Here is a 14952-nt window from a genome sequence, read left to right on the forward strand (position 1 = left end):
CCACTACGCCCAGGCTTACTTATTACACCCCCACCGGCGCCACTTCCTCCGACACCGCACCCGACCCCGGTCATGTCCCTGGCCGGCGTCGACCCCGTCCTCCATCCCGATGTGGACCCGAGTCGGACCGGCGCGGAGTGGGGTTTTTGTGCCCCTGTTCACTCCTGGGGCCCTTTCTGGCCAGATTGGCAAGCTGGGGATGTTGAGGAGGACTGGGAGTGGTCAGGTGTCTGACCCTTTAACTGATCAGATGGAATCTGAGCAGGACTGGAGAGAGGAACTGGGGGATGCCAGTGGTCTTGACACATCATCTGACCTTGGCATGTTGTCTCCTCCTACCGTGGCTATGGAGGAGAGAGCGTCATACGCAGTGCTGTTGCGTAGGGTGGCCGAGGCCCTCAACCTTGAGCTTCCTACGGTGTCTGTCAGGACTAACCTCCTGACAGAGGTGGTTCAGCCAGCAGTGAGCTCTTCGGAGCACATGGTCCAGGTCCAACACGGGGGCGCCAGTGGATCAGATGATTGCCCAACGTCACTGCCCGGCTCCAAGCGACCCCACTTTCCTCTCCCGACACCCCACCCCTCAGAGCTTGGTGGTCCAAGCCTCCACTTCCGAGAGCACATTTCCTACCGCTCCACCGGAAAGGGAATTCAAGAAGCTGAACCATCTTGGGAAGAACATGTTCGAGGTATATGAGCTGCAGATTCTACACTTTGCATTAGATCGCCACCTGGTGTTTGGCTCGGATGATTGCATGTTTTAATCACGAGATAGGTGACTCCTCCCTTCGACGATAGTGCGCATGGGCCTCGGCTCCATCCTCCGATTGTTTTTTTCCGCCGCTGGGTTCGGATGTAACTTTTCCGCTCCGGTTCGAAATCTACCTTTAATGGTAGTTCGATGCGAAAAAACTTTACAAACAACTTCCGATATCAACAAACATCGACTCGACTTCATCTGTTTGATTCCGGTTGTCGACGTGGGCCGTTGGGCCTATCCACGCCGTGAGGCCTACAACTCATGGAAAGGACGCCATTCAAAAGATGCTCAGAGTGTGGATCAAAGTTTCCACACAGTGACCATCACGAGGTCTGTAACATGTGCTTATCGCCAGAACACGACGAATCCAGCTGTACAGCCTGTGTATCCTTTCGATCCAAGAAGACCATTCGAGATCGGAGGGCCCGTCGACACGACATGCAGAGATCGGCTCCGGAACAGGTGGATATCTTCGATGAAGAAGTTCCGCTCGTCCCAGAAGAAGATTCAGACGATCTCCAAATCGTATATGGGGCAGACCACTCCGATGACTCCATACCATCGGGTTAGCCCGTGAGTACTACTGCCCCGGCCCCATACCCAGAACCTAAATCGAAGGCAAAGGTCAACACTCAGTCACGACCGAAAAAACACTTCGAAAGCCCCGCCATCGAGCCCGGCTCCGAAGAAAATACTCAAGCCTTCCGGTAGCTTCTTACCGAGCAAACCGCACGTGCCGATCCCACCAGCTCCCTTGGCACCGAAACCGAAAGAAGTCCCGGCTCCGAAACCGTCGACTTCTAAGGACAAAACTATGAAGCCAGCGTCTGACGCCTCGAGGCGGACGAGACCAGCTTCTACTCCGAAGCCAATATTTTCGGTACCGAAACCGACAAGGCCTGATTCCGATGTGCGCAAGCCCTCGAAACAGCCTACGACTCCGAAAACGATACCTTTGGTGCCGAAGTCTACGCCAAAGGACTCAATAACCACTCCTAAGGCTAAAGACAAGCAGCAACCACACCCGGAACCGAAAAAATCGGCGCCGGCAAAAGCTCCCCAAGGAGAAGACCTTTTCCAACCTGATCCTCTACAGAAGAAGATCTACATTGACCCAAAGACAGGTTGTATCCACTACACCACAAAGGAAGAGGAAATCAGACACAGCACCTACACCTGCAGTGCCTGTCAAGAAGAAAGACTCTGCCACATCTCCTATGCACCCTTCTTCTCCTATACTTCCTTCATCTCCTGTTCCTCTTAACATTTCACCTCAAAATTCTCCTGAAAACTCTCCTCCTCATTCTTCACCACATACACCTCCAAATGATGTTGAGTACAGCATAGGGGGAGGGGTAGACCCAGATGAGCCTTTTCCCTACCCTATTGATGATCCAGATTGGGAGTACCCAAACCCACAGGATGAGCCAGATATTCCTGACCCACATTCATATCCATCAAAACCTTCTCCCCCAGAAGACAATATTGGTTTTGGACACTTACTGAATGGGGCTGCCATCTATCATGGGGTCACCATGCATTCAGATGAGGCAGAGGAAGACTTTTTATTAGATACTTTTGAACAATCACAAAGGTCAGTTCAAATTCTGCCTATGATTAAAGGAGTCATCAAACATGCTCCAGAAATATTTAAAGATCCTGTACGTGCTAGGATTCTAAACCCTAGAATTGAGAAAAAGTACAGGCCCGCTCCTGGGAATCCTGCCTACATTAAAGGACAGCTACCCTTGGATTCCCTAGTTGTGTCAAATGCTAGAAAAAGAACAAACTCACAGACATCAGGTGAAGCACCACCCCCTGATAAAGAATCTAAGGTGATAGATGCTTCAGGCAAACGGATAGCTGCACAAGCTAGCAATACATGGCGTATAGCTAACACACAAGCCCTCCTTGCAAGATATGACAGGGCTCACTATGACCAGTTAGAGACACTACTACAACATCTACCTGACCAATATAAGACGCAGGCAAACTACCTTATACAAGAAGGCAAGTTAATTTCAAATGCCTCAATCAAGTGCGCACTTGATGTAGCAGTCACAGTATCTAGAGCTGTAAACACTAGTGTCCTACTTAGACGTCATGCATTCAACCAACATCAATTGTTTGGGCCAGAGGTAGACACAGCACTTGAGAAAACGAAGAAAGACACCGATACAGCCAAATCTATGGGAGCTTTGCAATCCACACAAGCTAGAGGCTCCTTTCGTCGCTACTTCTAAAGAGGAGGCTCCAAACAGACTGGAGCAGACAATTCAGCTTCCTTCAAATCCAATACACAGACATCCTCCAGTAAAGGATATTCTAGAGGAGGCTATAGAGGCAACAACAATAAAGGTAGAGGTCGAGGTAATAACAATAATCGAACCTCTTCCACCACAAAACAGTGACTTCCCTCTGCTCCCCCAACAGCATTCCACTCATGTGGGGGGCAGACTAACACAGTTCCTACCTGTCTGGAATTCCATCACAACAGACAAGTGGCTAAGACAAATTATCCAGTATGGCTACTGCCTCGAACTTATAGCTACCCCTCCACACATACCACCCAGGTAGCGTCCAATGTCTGCTGAACATCTTACACTGCTCAAACAAGAAGTCCTATCACTTCTCCAAAAAGACGCAATAGAAATGGTTCCTTTACAACATCAAGGAACAGGGGTTTACTTGCTGTATTTTCTAATACCAAAAAAGGATGGGACACAAGACCAATTCTCGACCTCAGGCCCCTCAATCACTATATACACTCAGATCATTTTCATATGATCACTTTACAACAAGTGCTGCTTTTGCTGCAACAAGGCGACTTCCTTTCAACACTAGATGTAAAGGATGCCTACTTCCACATTCCTATACATCCTTCTCACAGGAAGTATCTGAGGTTTGTACTGGAAGAACAGCATTATCAATTCAAAGTCCTTCCATTCGGGGTCACACCTGCACCAAGAGTGTTCACAAAGTGCCTAGCAGTAGTAGCAGCACATCTCAGAAGACAACATTCGTGCAATGTTTGAATTGTCTGAGATGTGTGTTGGACACACTGATTGAATGACTTGGTTTTTATGAGCCAATCGTCTAGATATTACCTAGACGATTGACTCATAAAAACCAAGTCATTCAATCAGTGTGACCAGCACACATCTCCGACAATTCAAACATTGCACGAATTAGGGTTCACAATCAACTACACCAAGTCGCACCTTCAGCCCTCTCATGTACATCAATATTTAGGGGCTACAATAAACACGTCTACAGCTCTAGCGTATCCCAGTCCAGCAAGGATACAGAGCATTCAAGCTTTAGTCACAAAGTTTCAACATCAACACTCTCTCCCAGCCAGAGTGTTCATGAGACTAATAGGCATGATGGCATCTTGCATCTTTATTGTACCATATGCAAGACTGCAAATGCGTCCGTTACAGAAATGTCTAGCACAACAGTGGAACTAGGCTCAAGGACAACTAACAGACCTGGTGTTGGTGGACAGCCGCACACATCGCTCTCTGCCGTGGTGGAACACCAAAAACTTGACAAAAAGGCAGCCGTTCCTCGAACCTGTTCCACAAATAATACTAACATCAGACGCATCTCTCACAGGATGGGGAGCCCATCTCCTACATCATACAACTCAAGGGCAATGAACCACTCAACAAAGATCGCTCCATATCAGCCACCTAGAGCTACTAGCAATATCCTTAGCGCTCAAAACTTTCCAAGTACAATACAAAGCTGTCTTAATCCGGATGGACAACATGACAGCCATGTACTATATACAAAAACAGGGGGGGACACACTCGCTACAACTGTCCCAGCTTGCACAGAACATTTAGAGATGGGCCATTCCACAAAACATATATCTGTTAGCAGAACACCTTCCAGGAGTTCACAATCAGATAGCAGATTCACCAATGGGAACTACACCATTCTTTCACAAATGGGGTCATCCAGACATAGATCTGTTCGCCACACACGAAAACGCAAAATGCCCAAACTTCGCCGCCAGGTTTCCACACCCATTATCCAAGGGCAATGCGATATGGATGAACTGGTCGGGCAGATTTGCGTACGCTTTTCCGCCACTACCACTAATACCACTAATAGTGCGCAAGCTACGACAACAGTCGCTCAAACTGAATTTAGTTGCTCCCACATGGGCACGCCAACCGTGGTATACAACACTGCTAGAACTATCCCTAGTTCCTCACCAAAAGCTAGGTCTGACACCATCCATGCTAACATTGAACCATGGAGACATCAGACATCCAGACCCAAGCCAACTGAATCTGGCGATCTGGCTCCTGAAGTCTTAGAGTTTGGTTATCTTAACCTACCACCAGACTGTATGAATATCATTAAAGAAGCCAGGAGACCTACTACTAGAGCCTGCTATGCTGCTAAATGGAAAAGATTTGCCATTTACTGCAACAATAACCTAATTGATGTCCTAGATGCTTCCATCCAAAATATCATTTGCTACCTTCTACATTTACAATGATGTAACTTGGCATATTCATCTATACGCCTACATTTGGCAGCTATTGCAGCATATTTACAAAATAGACAACATCTGTCTTTAATTAGAGTGCCTGCTATTAAAGCATTTATGGAAGGATTAAAAATAATCATTCCTCCCAGGTTACCACCCTCTCCAGTGTGGAACCTAAACATTGTTCTGACCAGACTCATGGGACCACTCGTGGGTCCTTTTGAACCTCTACACAAATGTGAATTGCAATTCCTCACATGGAAAACAGCTTTTCTAGTAGCTATTACTTCTCTTAGGAGAGTTAGTGAGATTCAAGCTTTCACTATACAATAACCATTTTTACAATTACACCGTAATGAAGTGGTTCTCAGAACAAATCCTAAATTCCTTCCAAAAGTCATTACTCTGTTTCATTTAAACCAATCTGTAGAGTTACCAGTGTTTTTCCAAAACCCAGACTCTGTGGCAGAAAGAGCTCTACACACCGTAGACGTTAAGAGCTCTTCTCTATTATATAAATAGAACCAAATCCTTTCGCAAAACAAAGCAACTGTTTGTAGTTTTCTCTCCACCACATAAAGGCAACCCCATCTCTAAAACTGGAATTGCAAGGTGGATTGTAAAATGAATACAAATATGCTATCAAAAAGCAAAACGGAAATTAACAGTTCCTCCTAGAGCGCACTCCACACACAAACTAGGAGCCTCCATGGCTTTCTTAGGGAACATTCCCCTAGAAGACATTTGCAAGGCAGCAACATGGTCTACAACATACACCTTCACTGAACACTACTGTGTTGTTGTGCAAGCTAAGCAGCAAGCTGCAGTAGGCCAAGCTGTCCTAAAAACTCTCTTTCAAACTGCTGCAACAGATACAGGTGACCACCGCTAGGGGAGACACTGCTGCACAATCGATGCAAAGTGTAGAATCAGCAGCTCATATGCCTCGAACGGAAAATTCTACTTACCAGTATGCATCTGTTCTTGGCATGTAGAGCTGCAGATTTCTACACGCCCTCCCGCCTCCCCGGGACTTGTATCTGTTCCAGTTTTCATCTTAATTAGATACATACGCATAGACAACCCTTCTTTATTTCTACTAACTCCATCATTTCCCATCATGGCGAAAACAATCTGATGATGGAGCCGATGCCCATGCGCACTATCGTCCAAGGGAGGAGTCCCCTATCTCGTGACTACAAAGACTTCTTCCAAGACTACAACAACATGCAATCATCCGAGCCCAACACCAGGTGGCGATCTAATGCAAAGTGTAGAAATCTGCAGCTCTACATGTCAAGAACAGATGCATACTGATAAAGAGCATTTTCCTTTCTCTTCCGCCAGCTTGGGACTCCGGTCGGTAAACACCACATGTCTATTGGGGCGTTATTCTCACTCTGTGTGGGATACGGTTGCGCAGGTGCTGCCTCAGTGTCCGGAGGAGGCCCGGACAGTGATCTCCCAGGCTGTCGCCGTCGGAAGGGATGTGACTAAGTTTTCCATCCGTTGTGGACTGGATACCGACGAGACTCTAGGCAGGACGATTTCCACGTCTGTAGCCCTTCGTCGCTACGCCTGGATGAGATCGACTGGCTTTTCGGGGGATGTGCAGAACACCTCAATGGACATGCCCTTTGATGGCCGTCGCCTTTTTGGCGACAAAGCGGACAACGCTCTAGAGCGTTTCAAGGACTCACGGGCTATGGCCAAGTCCTTGGGCCTCTCCAGCCACCGAGCGCAGTCTGCTTTTCGCCCCTTTCAGAGCTATGGAATGGGTGCCCCACCACATCCCGCCCAGAGTCACAGGCCACAGCAAGTTTCCCAACTTTCACGCAGCCGGGGACGTGAGAACTAATGCAGTGGTTCAGGGGGCCAGAAGACGGGCCAGTTCACCAACCCCCCTCTGCAGCAGCCTCCAAACCCTCCTAGTCTGACCTTTCGGGCCCATCAAATGCAAGTGGGCGGCAGGATTCGCCATCACCTCCCCCACTGGCACATCATCACGTCGGACAGGTGGGTTTTGCAAATAGTCCGAAGGGGCTATTCCCTCCCCTTCGAGGCTACCCCTCCAGCCATGCCACCTCAATACCTCTGCAATGTCGGAGGTTCACCTGGCACATCTCCAACAGGAAGTTTTGTCTCTTTTCGCCTGGGGAGCCATCAAGCGCGTTCCTGCCCCAGAAGTAGGTTGTGGTTACAACTCCCACTACTTTCTGGTATTCAAGAAGGACAAGGGCCTGCGTCCTATCTTGGATCTTAAGGACGTCAACCGCTTCTTCCGGAAGGAGGAGTTCAAGATGTTGACACTAGCTCAGGTCTTGTATGCCCCCGACCCTGGAGACTGGATGGTAGCGTTGGACTTGCATGACTCTTATTTTCGCATCCCCGTCCTGCCGGCCCACCGACGTGGTCTATGGTTCACAGTAGGCCACAAGCATTTTCAGTTTACCGTGCTCCCCTTTGGCCTTATCAGCACCCCTCGGGTGTCCACAAAGGTGATGGCGGTGGTCGCAGCTCATCTGCGTAGATCAGGGGTTCCAGTCTTCCCCTATCTCGACGACTGGCTGTTGAGGCGGGCTCGCCCCAGGCAGTCGTCTCCCACCTCCAGACTACGGCTGACCTCCTGCATTTGCTGGGGTTCTCCATCAAGTCACCCCTGATTCCCTCTCAGAAACTCCTCTTCATCGGAGCGGTTCTGGACATAACGCGGTTTTGGGTTTATCCTCCCGAACAGCGAGTCCGGGATATTCGGGCTATGATTCCGATATTTCAGCCTCTATCCCGGGTTTCGTTAGGATGACCCTGAGGCTGCTGGTCAATCACACCAGATGGCATATGCAGGCTCTGCAGTGGGATCTAAAGTTCCAGTGGACGCAGCATCAGGGGAATATGTCTGATTGTGTCCAGATCTCGTAAGCAACTGCTCGTCAGTTGCAATAGTGGCTCACAAACCAGGATTGGGTCAACTGCAGATCCCTCTCCCTTCTCTAACCAGAGCACACGGTGGTGATGGACGCATCCTTTCTGGGATGGGGCGGCCACAAGGGAGAGGCGGAGATCAGAAGCCACTGGTCTCCGGTGGAGTCCGGGCCCCACATCAACCTTCTGGAGCTTTGGGCGATCCGTCTTGCACTGAAGGCATTTCTCCCCTCTGTCCGGGGAAGAGTAGTGCAGCTGTTTATGGACAACATGACTGTCATGTGGTACTGCAACAAACAGGGCAGGGTGGGGTCGTGGACCTTATGTCAGGAGACCTTCCTCCTCTGGACATGGCTGGCATATCCCTGGTGGTTCAACATCTGGTAGGTTCCCTGAACGCCAGGGCGGACGAACTCAGCCGCAGGTGCATGATGGATCACAAATGGTGTCTTCGGAGGTGGTGCAAGGTCTCTTTCAACAGTAGGGAGAGCCTTGGTTAGATTTATTCGCCACCGAAGAGAACGCACAATGTCAGCAATTCTGCTAGTTGTAATTTCCAAGGCGGCACTCACTAGGCAACGTTTTTCGTCGCGAGTGAAGTTGCATTCTGTTGTACGCCTTTCCGCTTATACCACTTCTACCCAGAGTGCTGAAGATCAGGCTCGACCGGGCCCAAGTCATTCTTGTGGCTCCGGATTGGGCACAAAGAGTCTGGTATTCCGAGCTGCTCAACATGGCCATCGATCCTCCAATCAGACTGCCTCTTCGGCAGGATCTGTCGCAGCAGCAAGGGACGGTCCCCCACCCGAACCTGTCCAGCCTCCACCTCCTTGCGTGGAGATTGAGCTGCAGCAGTTGACGTGTTTTGACCTGCCTCCCGAAGTTTGCGATGTAATCTTGGCAGCCAGGCGTCCCTTCACTAAGACGGTATATGCCTGCTGGTGGAACAAGTTTGTGGCATTGTGCACAGCAAAGGCTATGGATCCCCTTTCTGCCCCTCTTTCTGAAGTTCTCTTGTTCCTCCTTTCATTAGTTCAGCAGGGCTCTGCTCTGGGCACAATCAAAGGCGATCTTTCGGTCATCACTGCCTTCCTTCGGCTTCCTGATCAGCCTTCTCTTTTCAAATCCCAGGTTCTAATCGTTTCTTGAAAGGCATAACTCATCTCTCTCCTCCTATCCCCTTCGTTATGCCTCACTGGGACTTGAATCTTGTCTTAACTTTTTTAATGTGCGCTCCCTTTGAGCCTCTTCACAACTGTCCTTTAATACTTCTGACATTTAAAACTGATTTGCTGGTAGCCATCACATCTGCCAGACGGGTGAGTGAGCTCCAGGCCCTTATCTCTAAGCCTCCTTTCCTGTCTGTCAATCCGGACACTGTGGTTCTCAGGACTCGTCCATCCTTCCTGCCCAAGGTTGTCACTGCCTTTCACATCGGGCAGACCATCACTTTGCCTACCTTCTTTCTGCCTCCACATCCTTCAAAAGAAGAGGAGAGGCTCCACCGTCTGGACCTAAAACGTGCACTTTCCTTTTTTCTGGATCGCACAAAACAGTTTCGGGTGGATGACCAGTTTTTTGTTGGCTGCGTGGGTGCCAAAAAAAGGTTGGGCCGTACACAAGCGGACCATCTCCTGATGGATCCTTTTGTGTATTAAAGCCTGTTATTCTCTGGCAAAGAAGGAGCCTCCAGTGGAGCGGCGTGCCCATTCCACCAGGGCGACGGCAGCATCTACTGCTTTGGGAGGTGGAGTTCCTCTGAATGACATTTATCAGGCAGCTACGTGGGTTTCTTTGCACACCTTTACCAAACACTACTGCTGTGACAATCCAGTCCGGAGAGACGACTTCTTTGGCCATTCTGTTTTCCAGGTCTTTCTGGTGTGATCTTGGTTCTCAGACCCACCTCCGAGGTTGGTATTGCTGGGGTATCTATGCTAAGGTAAGGAATCTATAACTAACGTGTTTCTTTCAGATGAACAAGTTACTTACCTTCGGTAACGATACATCTGTAAGAAACATTAGTTAGTTATAGATTCCTTACCACCCCACCCATCCTCCCCGTTCTGCGAACTGATTTCTAGGGTTAAGGATGTCCTTTCAGGGCCCTAGTTTTGTGTGCTTGTGGTCATTGTCTTGCATGGCTCTGCGTTTCTGGCGCGGAAAGTTGTGTACAGAACTGGCGTTTCAGTAGCTACTGTAACATCATCCCAGCGACCATGACACCAACGACTGAAGCGAGCCGACCGACGCCACCTTCCAACGCGCATAGGTACTGTTGACGAAAAAACTTTCCGGATCCAGTCTGACGCCTGGGGGTAATTCTGAGGTAAGGAATCTATAACTAATGTTTCTTACAGATACATCGTTACCGAAGGAAAGTAACTTGTTCCTTAGTCACCCGTTACACCTGATTGGAGAGTGTATTCATTTGAATGTATTTTTATGAACTTTCTAGATACATTTAGATATAAAAACTAAATAATTTCGTGTTAGATATATTTAAGTTGGATAATTAAAAACAAATTATTTGATTACACACTACTTTCTAATTTCATGCCAATTGAAACTATGTATTCTATCATCAGCAGCCTGAAATAGACGAGATGCTCTCTATGTAGGCCACAGATGGACTGTTCCCTAACCTAATTGGCCTGTTGCTACAGCAATGCATTTAATTGAAAATATACACGACTGCTGATTCAGTGGTACAGGCAAATCCTACATCACAAACTTAGCTCTATAAATTTAGCATTGCTTACCTAGATCCCTAGGTTGAGAAATGTGAAACATTTGAACAGGTAAACTTTTAGAATCTGATGCTCAACTTAATGGAACAGTATCCTGATCAATCCTTAAATAGGGTATCTCTGTATTCCTCTAGATGTATTGGCACAAACCTTTATTGCCAGTGTATTTTCCAAAGCTCTGACTATATTTAACATGGTGCCTAGGATTGACAGTCTCTTAGAGGGTGCTAATTGCTCCCCACCACCTGTGCCAGCAGCAACAATAAATGCGATCCAAGTGCCAGCCTACATATCAAAGTGCTGAAAAATTTCAATACCAGCCAAAGGAATATTTAAACCCATAACCGTTTAGGGTCACTGCCTTTCTCTTTTTGCCAGATTTTGGCGGCAGCATACTCTTTAATGTAACATTTCCAAACTTCAGAACGTGTGCTTCTCAGCATAAAGGATATAGACAAGTTTTCTTAACCATAGTCATAGAAGTCATGTCATTAAAACAGAAGTATTATGCTGAAGCAAGCTTTAGTACGTTTTTAGATTATTATGGAGTGGAAGAAGCTTTTCTCTCTAGAAATGGACAATATGGTGGCCAGATACTGACAAATATTTGTATTCATTCTGGGAGACATTTCACTTTTCTCTATCATGGGCAAATAAACCTTTATTCTTGAATCTCCTTCACATAGAATTGACATGCATAATATACCTCCTATTTTTTACTTCTTCAGTTGTCAAATGGGCGGTCATCTGTTCCCCGAGTGTCTATTTTCTCCAATCCCCACACCTAGTACAAAACGAGCATTCCCATTCGGCTCCAAGATTGTAGTTCTTGACTTTCTGTCAGAATGGTTTTTGCGACTCAAAGTGAACAACTTGACATGATTCCATAAGTTCTGTTCTCATCTTGTCATATGTCATTGTGATGCCATTTGTTTATTGTTCTTATTCTTTGTCCACAGGTCTGCCTCTGGCCCCAGCTGGAAGCGAGGGAGGGGAACTGGGTGAATACCGTAGTAAACTCCTTGCCTTTCTGGAGATATCAAACTTCTATGAACCAGACAGCCTCATCAGTGACTTCCCATTTAATGGTGAGGGGACGGCGCTTACAGAAAGATGCAAGTTGAAAGAATGGGGTACTGGTCAAACAGTAAAAGTCAATGTTGAAAAGTAAATAATTGTCATTTTACCAGTTTTACTCACTGTTTGTATTATTTCATGTTCTAATGTACATTTGTTTATCACTGATGTTGATTTTAAACATTAGAGCTCTTTGCACACCTTTTCACATCCCTGTTGTGGATACCCTTGGATTCTAAGTATCCCCCAGTTGGTATTGGTATTGGTATTAGGATTAGTAATTTGACAGGAGTTTGGGAGGCAGGAAATCTCAAGGAGCGCTCGCAAATCAGGCACAGACCGCATTGCTGTCATTAACGTGCCCACATCTGCATTAAAGTATACATAGAAGCTATTCAAATACACTTTGGGAAGATGATCTTATAAACCGTGATTGAATATACAAGTTGCAAAAAAAATTCATCTTTTCAGGTCCCCTTTTCTTCACCCACACCTCAAACATCTAGAAATAAACATTCATATATTACCTCACCAACTCGAAGACTATACAGATCCAATGAGGGTGGAGTTGTCACTTGACATTAATGGAAATATCCCCTCAACAGAAAACATACAGTCAGTATCTACTCCAACTGCACTATCAACACCCAAGCCAATGACCGAAATTTCAGGTACTGCAGGAGAAATGCATCTCTGAGCCTTGACAAAAGTCACTATCATGACTTTAATTGGCTGGTTATCCACAATATTGCTGTCAATCATCCCACCAGTCCCCCCCCCCCCCTTCCCCCCACAGCACCGTTATAACGACCAGATGAACTTAACACCTACACCCAAACACCGTTTGGGAGTTCTTAGCAACTCCAAAACTCAAGCCAAGGTCCAACACAAACCAGATTTCCATCACACACGATTACTAATAAAGCTCTCAAAAGCAAACATTGCTAGACCACAGACTAGGTTTTGGGAGATCGTTATTGGTCTAATTACTCCTTAGTCACCCTTTCACCCTTTTGCTTCACCCTGTATCAATCCAGAACTGACTCACATTTCTACCAGGTAATTGAACCGCTTATTTGAAAAGAAATGAGGCAAACTTTGGTAAGCAGCAGACCTAATGTCATCAGTCTTGCCTGAACCGGAGATCTGCTGTAAACTTTTCAGGGCATATGTTGACTTCCAAAAACAAACAGTTAAAGAAGGGTCCTAGGGCATATTTACCGACCTAGCGTGAACACAGCCCCCATCCATAAACTAATAACATCAGAGTGTCCACGGGTCTATATGTAACCAATCAACCTACCAAAGAACATGAACCAACAGAGCCAGTGTGTAACAACGTGCCACACAGATATATCTAATCAGTAAGGATACCCATCAGTCACTATCCGATACCGCCCTAGTCATCATCTGGGCTTCTGACCATCTTCTAGTGAGTCATAAGAGATGTATACAAGGACTAAGATGGATGCGTCCTACATCTAATTATGAGACCCAGGGTCACTTATCAGATAAAGAAAAAAGATGTCAGGAGATGGGTAAGAAATAGAGACAAATTGCAGTGCATAGAGACAGTGAAGTAGTGGTGAATTAAAATTGGGTAAATGAGAGAAACCGGAGTTTATTCTTATCGCTCAATTGCCCAAGACTACAAACAGTGCAAAAAATGGCAGTTGTAACTAATATCTGCCAATATAATTCATATGGTCTTATGTGGTCAACATGTTTCAGCGGAAAGTGGGACACTTTTATCCCCTGCCTTCGTCAGGACCTTAATCAATATATTGCTACTGCAAAGAGAATGTGAATATATAAAAACATAGTAAAATAATGAACGCTTTCACCTGGAATCCTAGGTGTACAGTTCCTCCTCCTGGGTGGCAAGTTTTCACCACTGTAGAGAAATCATGTTGGTTACATGTCAAAGAAAAGGGAAAACAATGAGACAAAAGACATTCATTTGTTGGTTCAATTGTCAAGGGATGCCTATAGCATACAGTATGTGACTTAGGCATACAGTGTGGGACTGTTCCTCCTTACCCGTTTAGCAGGAGTTCATAGCTTCACCTCACCTGGCTGCGGCTCAGGGGAAGAAGCACCGCTCTATAAAAACAAAAAGAAGGCAGAGACATGACCCATGACCCATGTCCCATGTTGACTACACCATCATATCCTCCAATTAGAGCTGACTGTGAGCGTCAGTTTTAAATTAGGGAAGGATGGTCTTGCTGAAAAACTATTGTTTAAGTCTTTTTCCCTTCTGACTTTTAGAAAGATACTCTGTTTCTCTATCTTGCTTGAAGAGTCTTTACTTTACTGTATCCACCCCTTCTCCTTTTACTACATCTCTGTTTAATTTAAGTGATATATTTTAATTTCTTTGTATTATTCAACAGGATTGTTGGAAGAACGTGCTCTCCTACTGGGCCGCATGGGGAAACATGAACATGCTCTTGTCATTTATGTCCACGTCCTGAAGAACATAAGAATGGCTGAAGAGTAAGTCGAACTGTGTGATGTAAACACTTTAGTATGGGCACTGTGTGGAGACCATTGAGCAACATTTTGGTTAAGCTACAAAACTAAATCCACAACCAAAAAAGCTTCTAAACCGCGAAACCTCTACAAATTAAAAGGTTCCTGAACGAATAGTTTAAATTGAAAGAGTTAAATGTCTTTCTGTATGCATTTTTTTTTGACAGTGTCATTCTGACAACGTAATAGTTAGAAAAATGGCAGAATATCTTTATCCTGTACCAGAAGAAATGTCTGTTGAGCAAAGGAAGAATGTTTGTCAGAATCACAGTGGGTCTTTCCTAATATTCTGCCTTAAGTCTAGAGCTGGCAAGTCCAAAATTGGTTCATCGTTCCCAGACACTTGCTGTATTTTTTTATTCACCTTATCACTTATTATGCAAATTGTTCAAGCAGATGTC

General features: G+C 46.2%; 1 protein-coding gene across 3 annotated transcripts in view; it reads left to right on the forward strand.

Moving 5' to 3' along the window:
• Nucleotides 1-14952, forward strand: part of VPS39 (VPS39 subunit of HOPS complex) — a 334794-nt gene that overhangs the window by 215557 nt on the left and 104285 nt on the right. For all 3 annotated transcript variants that reach the window (XM_078659635.1, XM_078659637.1, XM_078659636.1), the window contains 2 exons: nt 11899-12027; nt 14413-14515. In XM_078659635.1, coding sequence (XP_078515761.1) covers nt 11899-12027; nt 14413-14515 — 232 coding nt within the window. The remainder of the gene's footprint in view (nt 1-11898; nt 12028-14412; nt 14516-14952) is intronic.

This window comes from Lissotriton helveticus, chromosome 9 (assembly GCF_964261635.1).
Source record: "Lissotriton helveticus chromosome 9, aLisHel1.1, whole genome shotgun sequence".
In the NCBI taxonomy this organism is placed as follows: domain Eukaryota; kingdom Metazoa; phylum Chordata; class Amphibia; order Caudata; family Salamandridae; genus Lissotriton; species Lissotriton helveticus.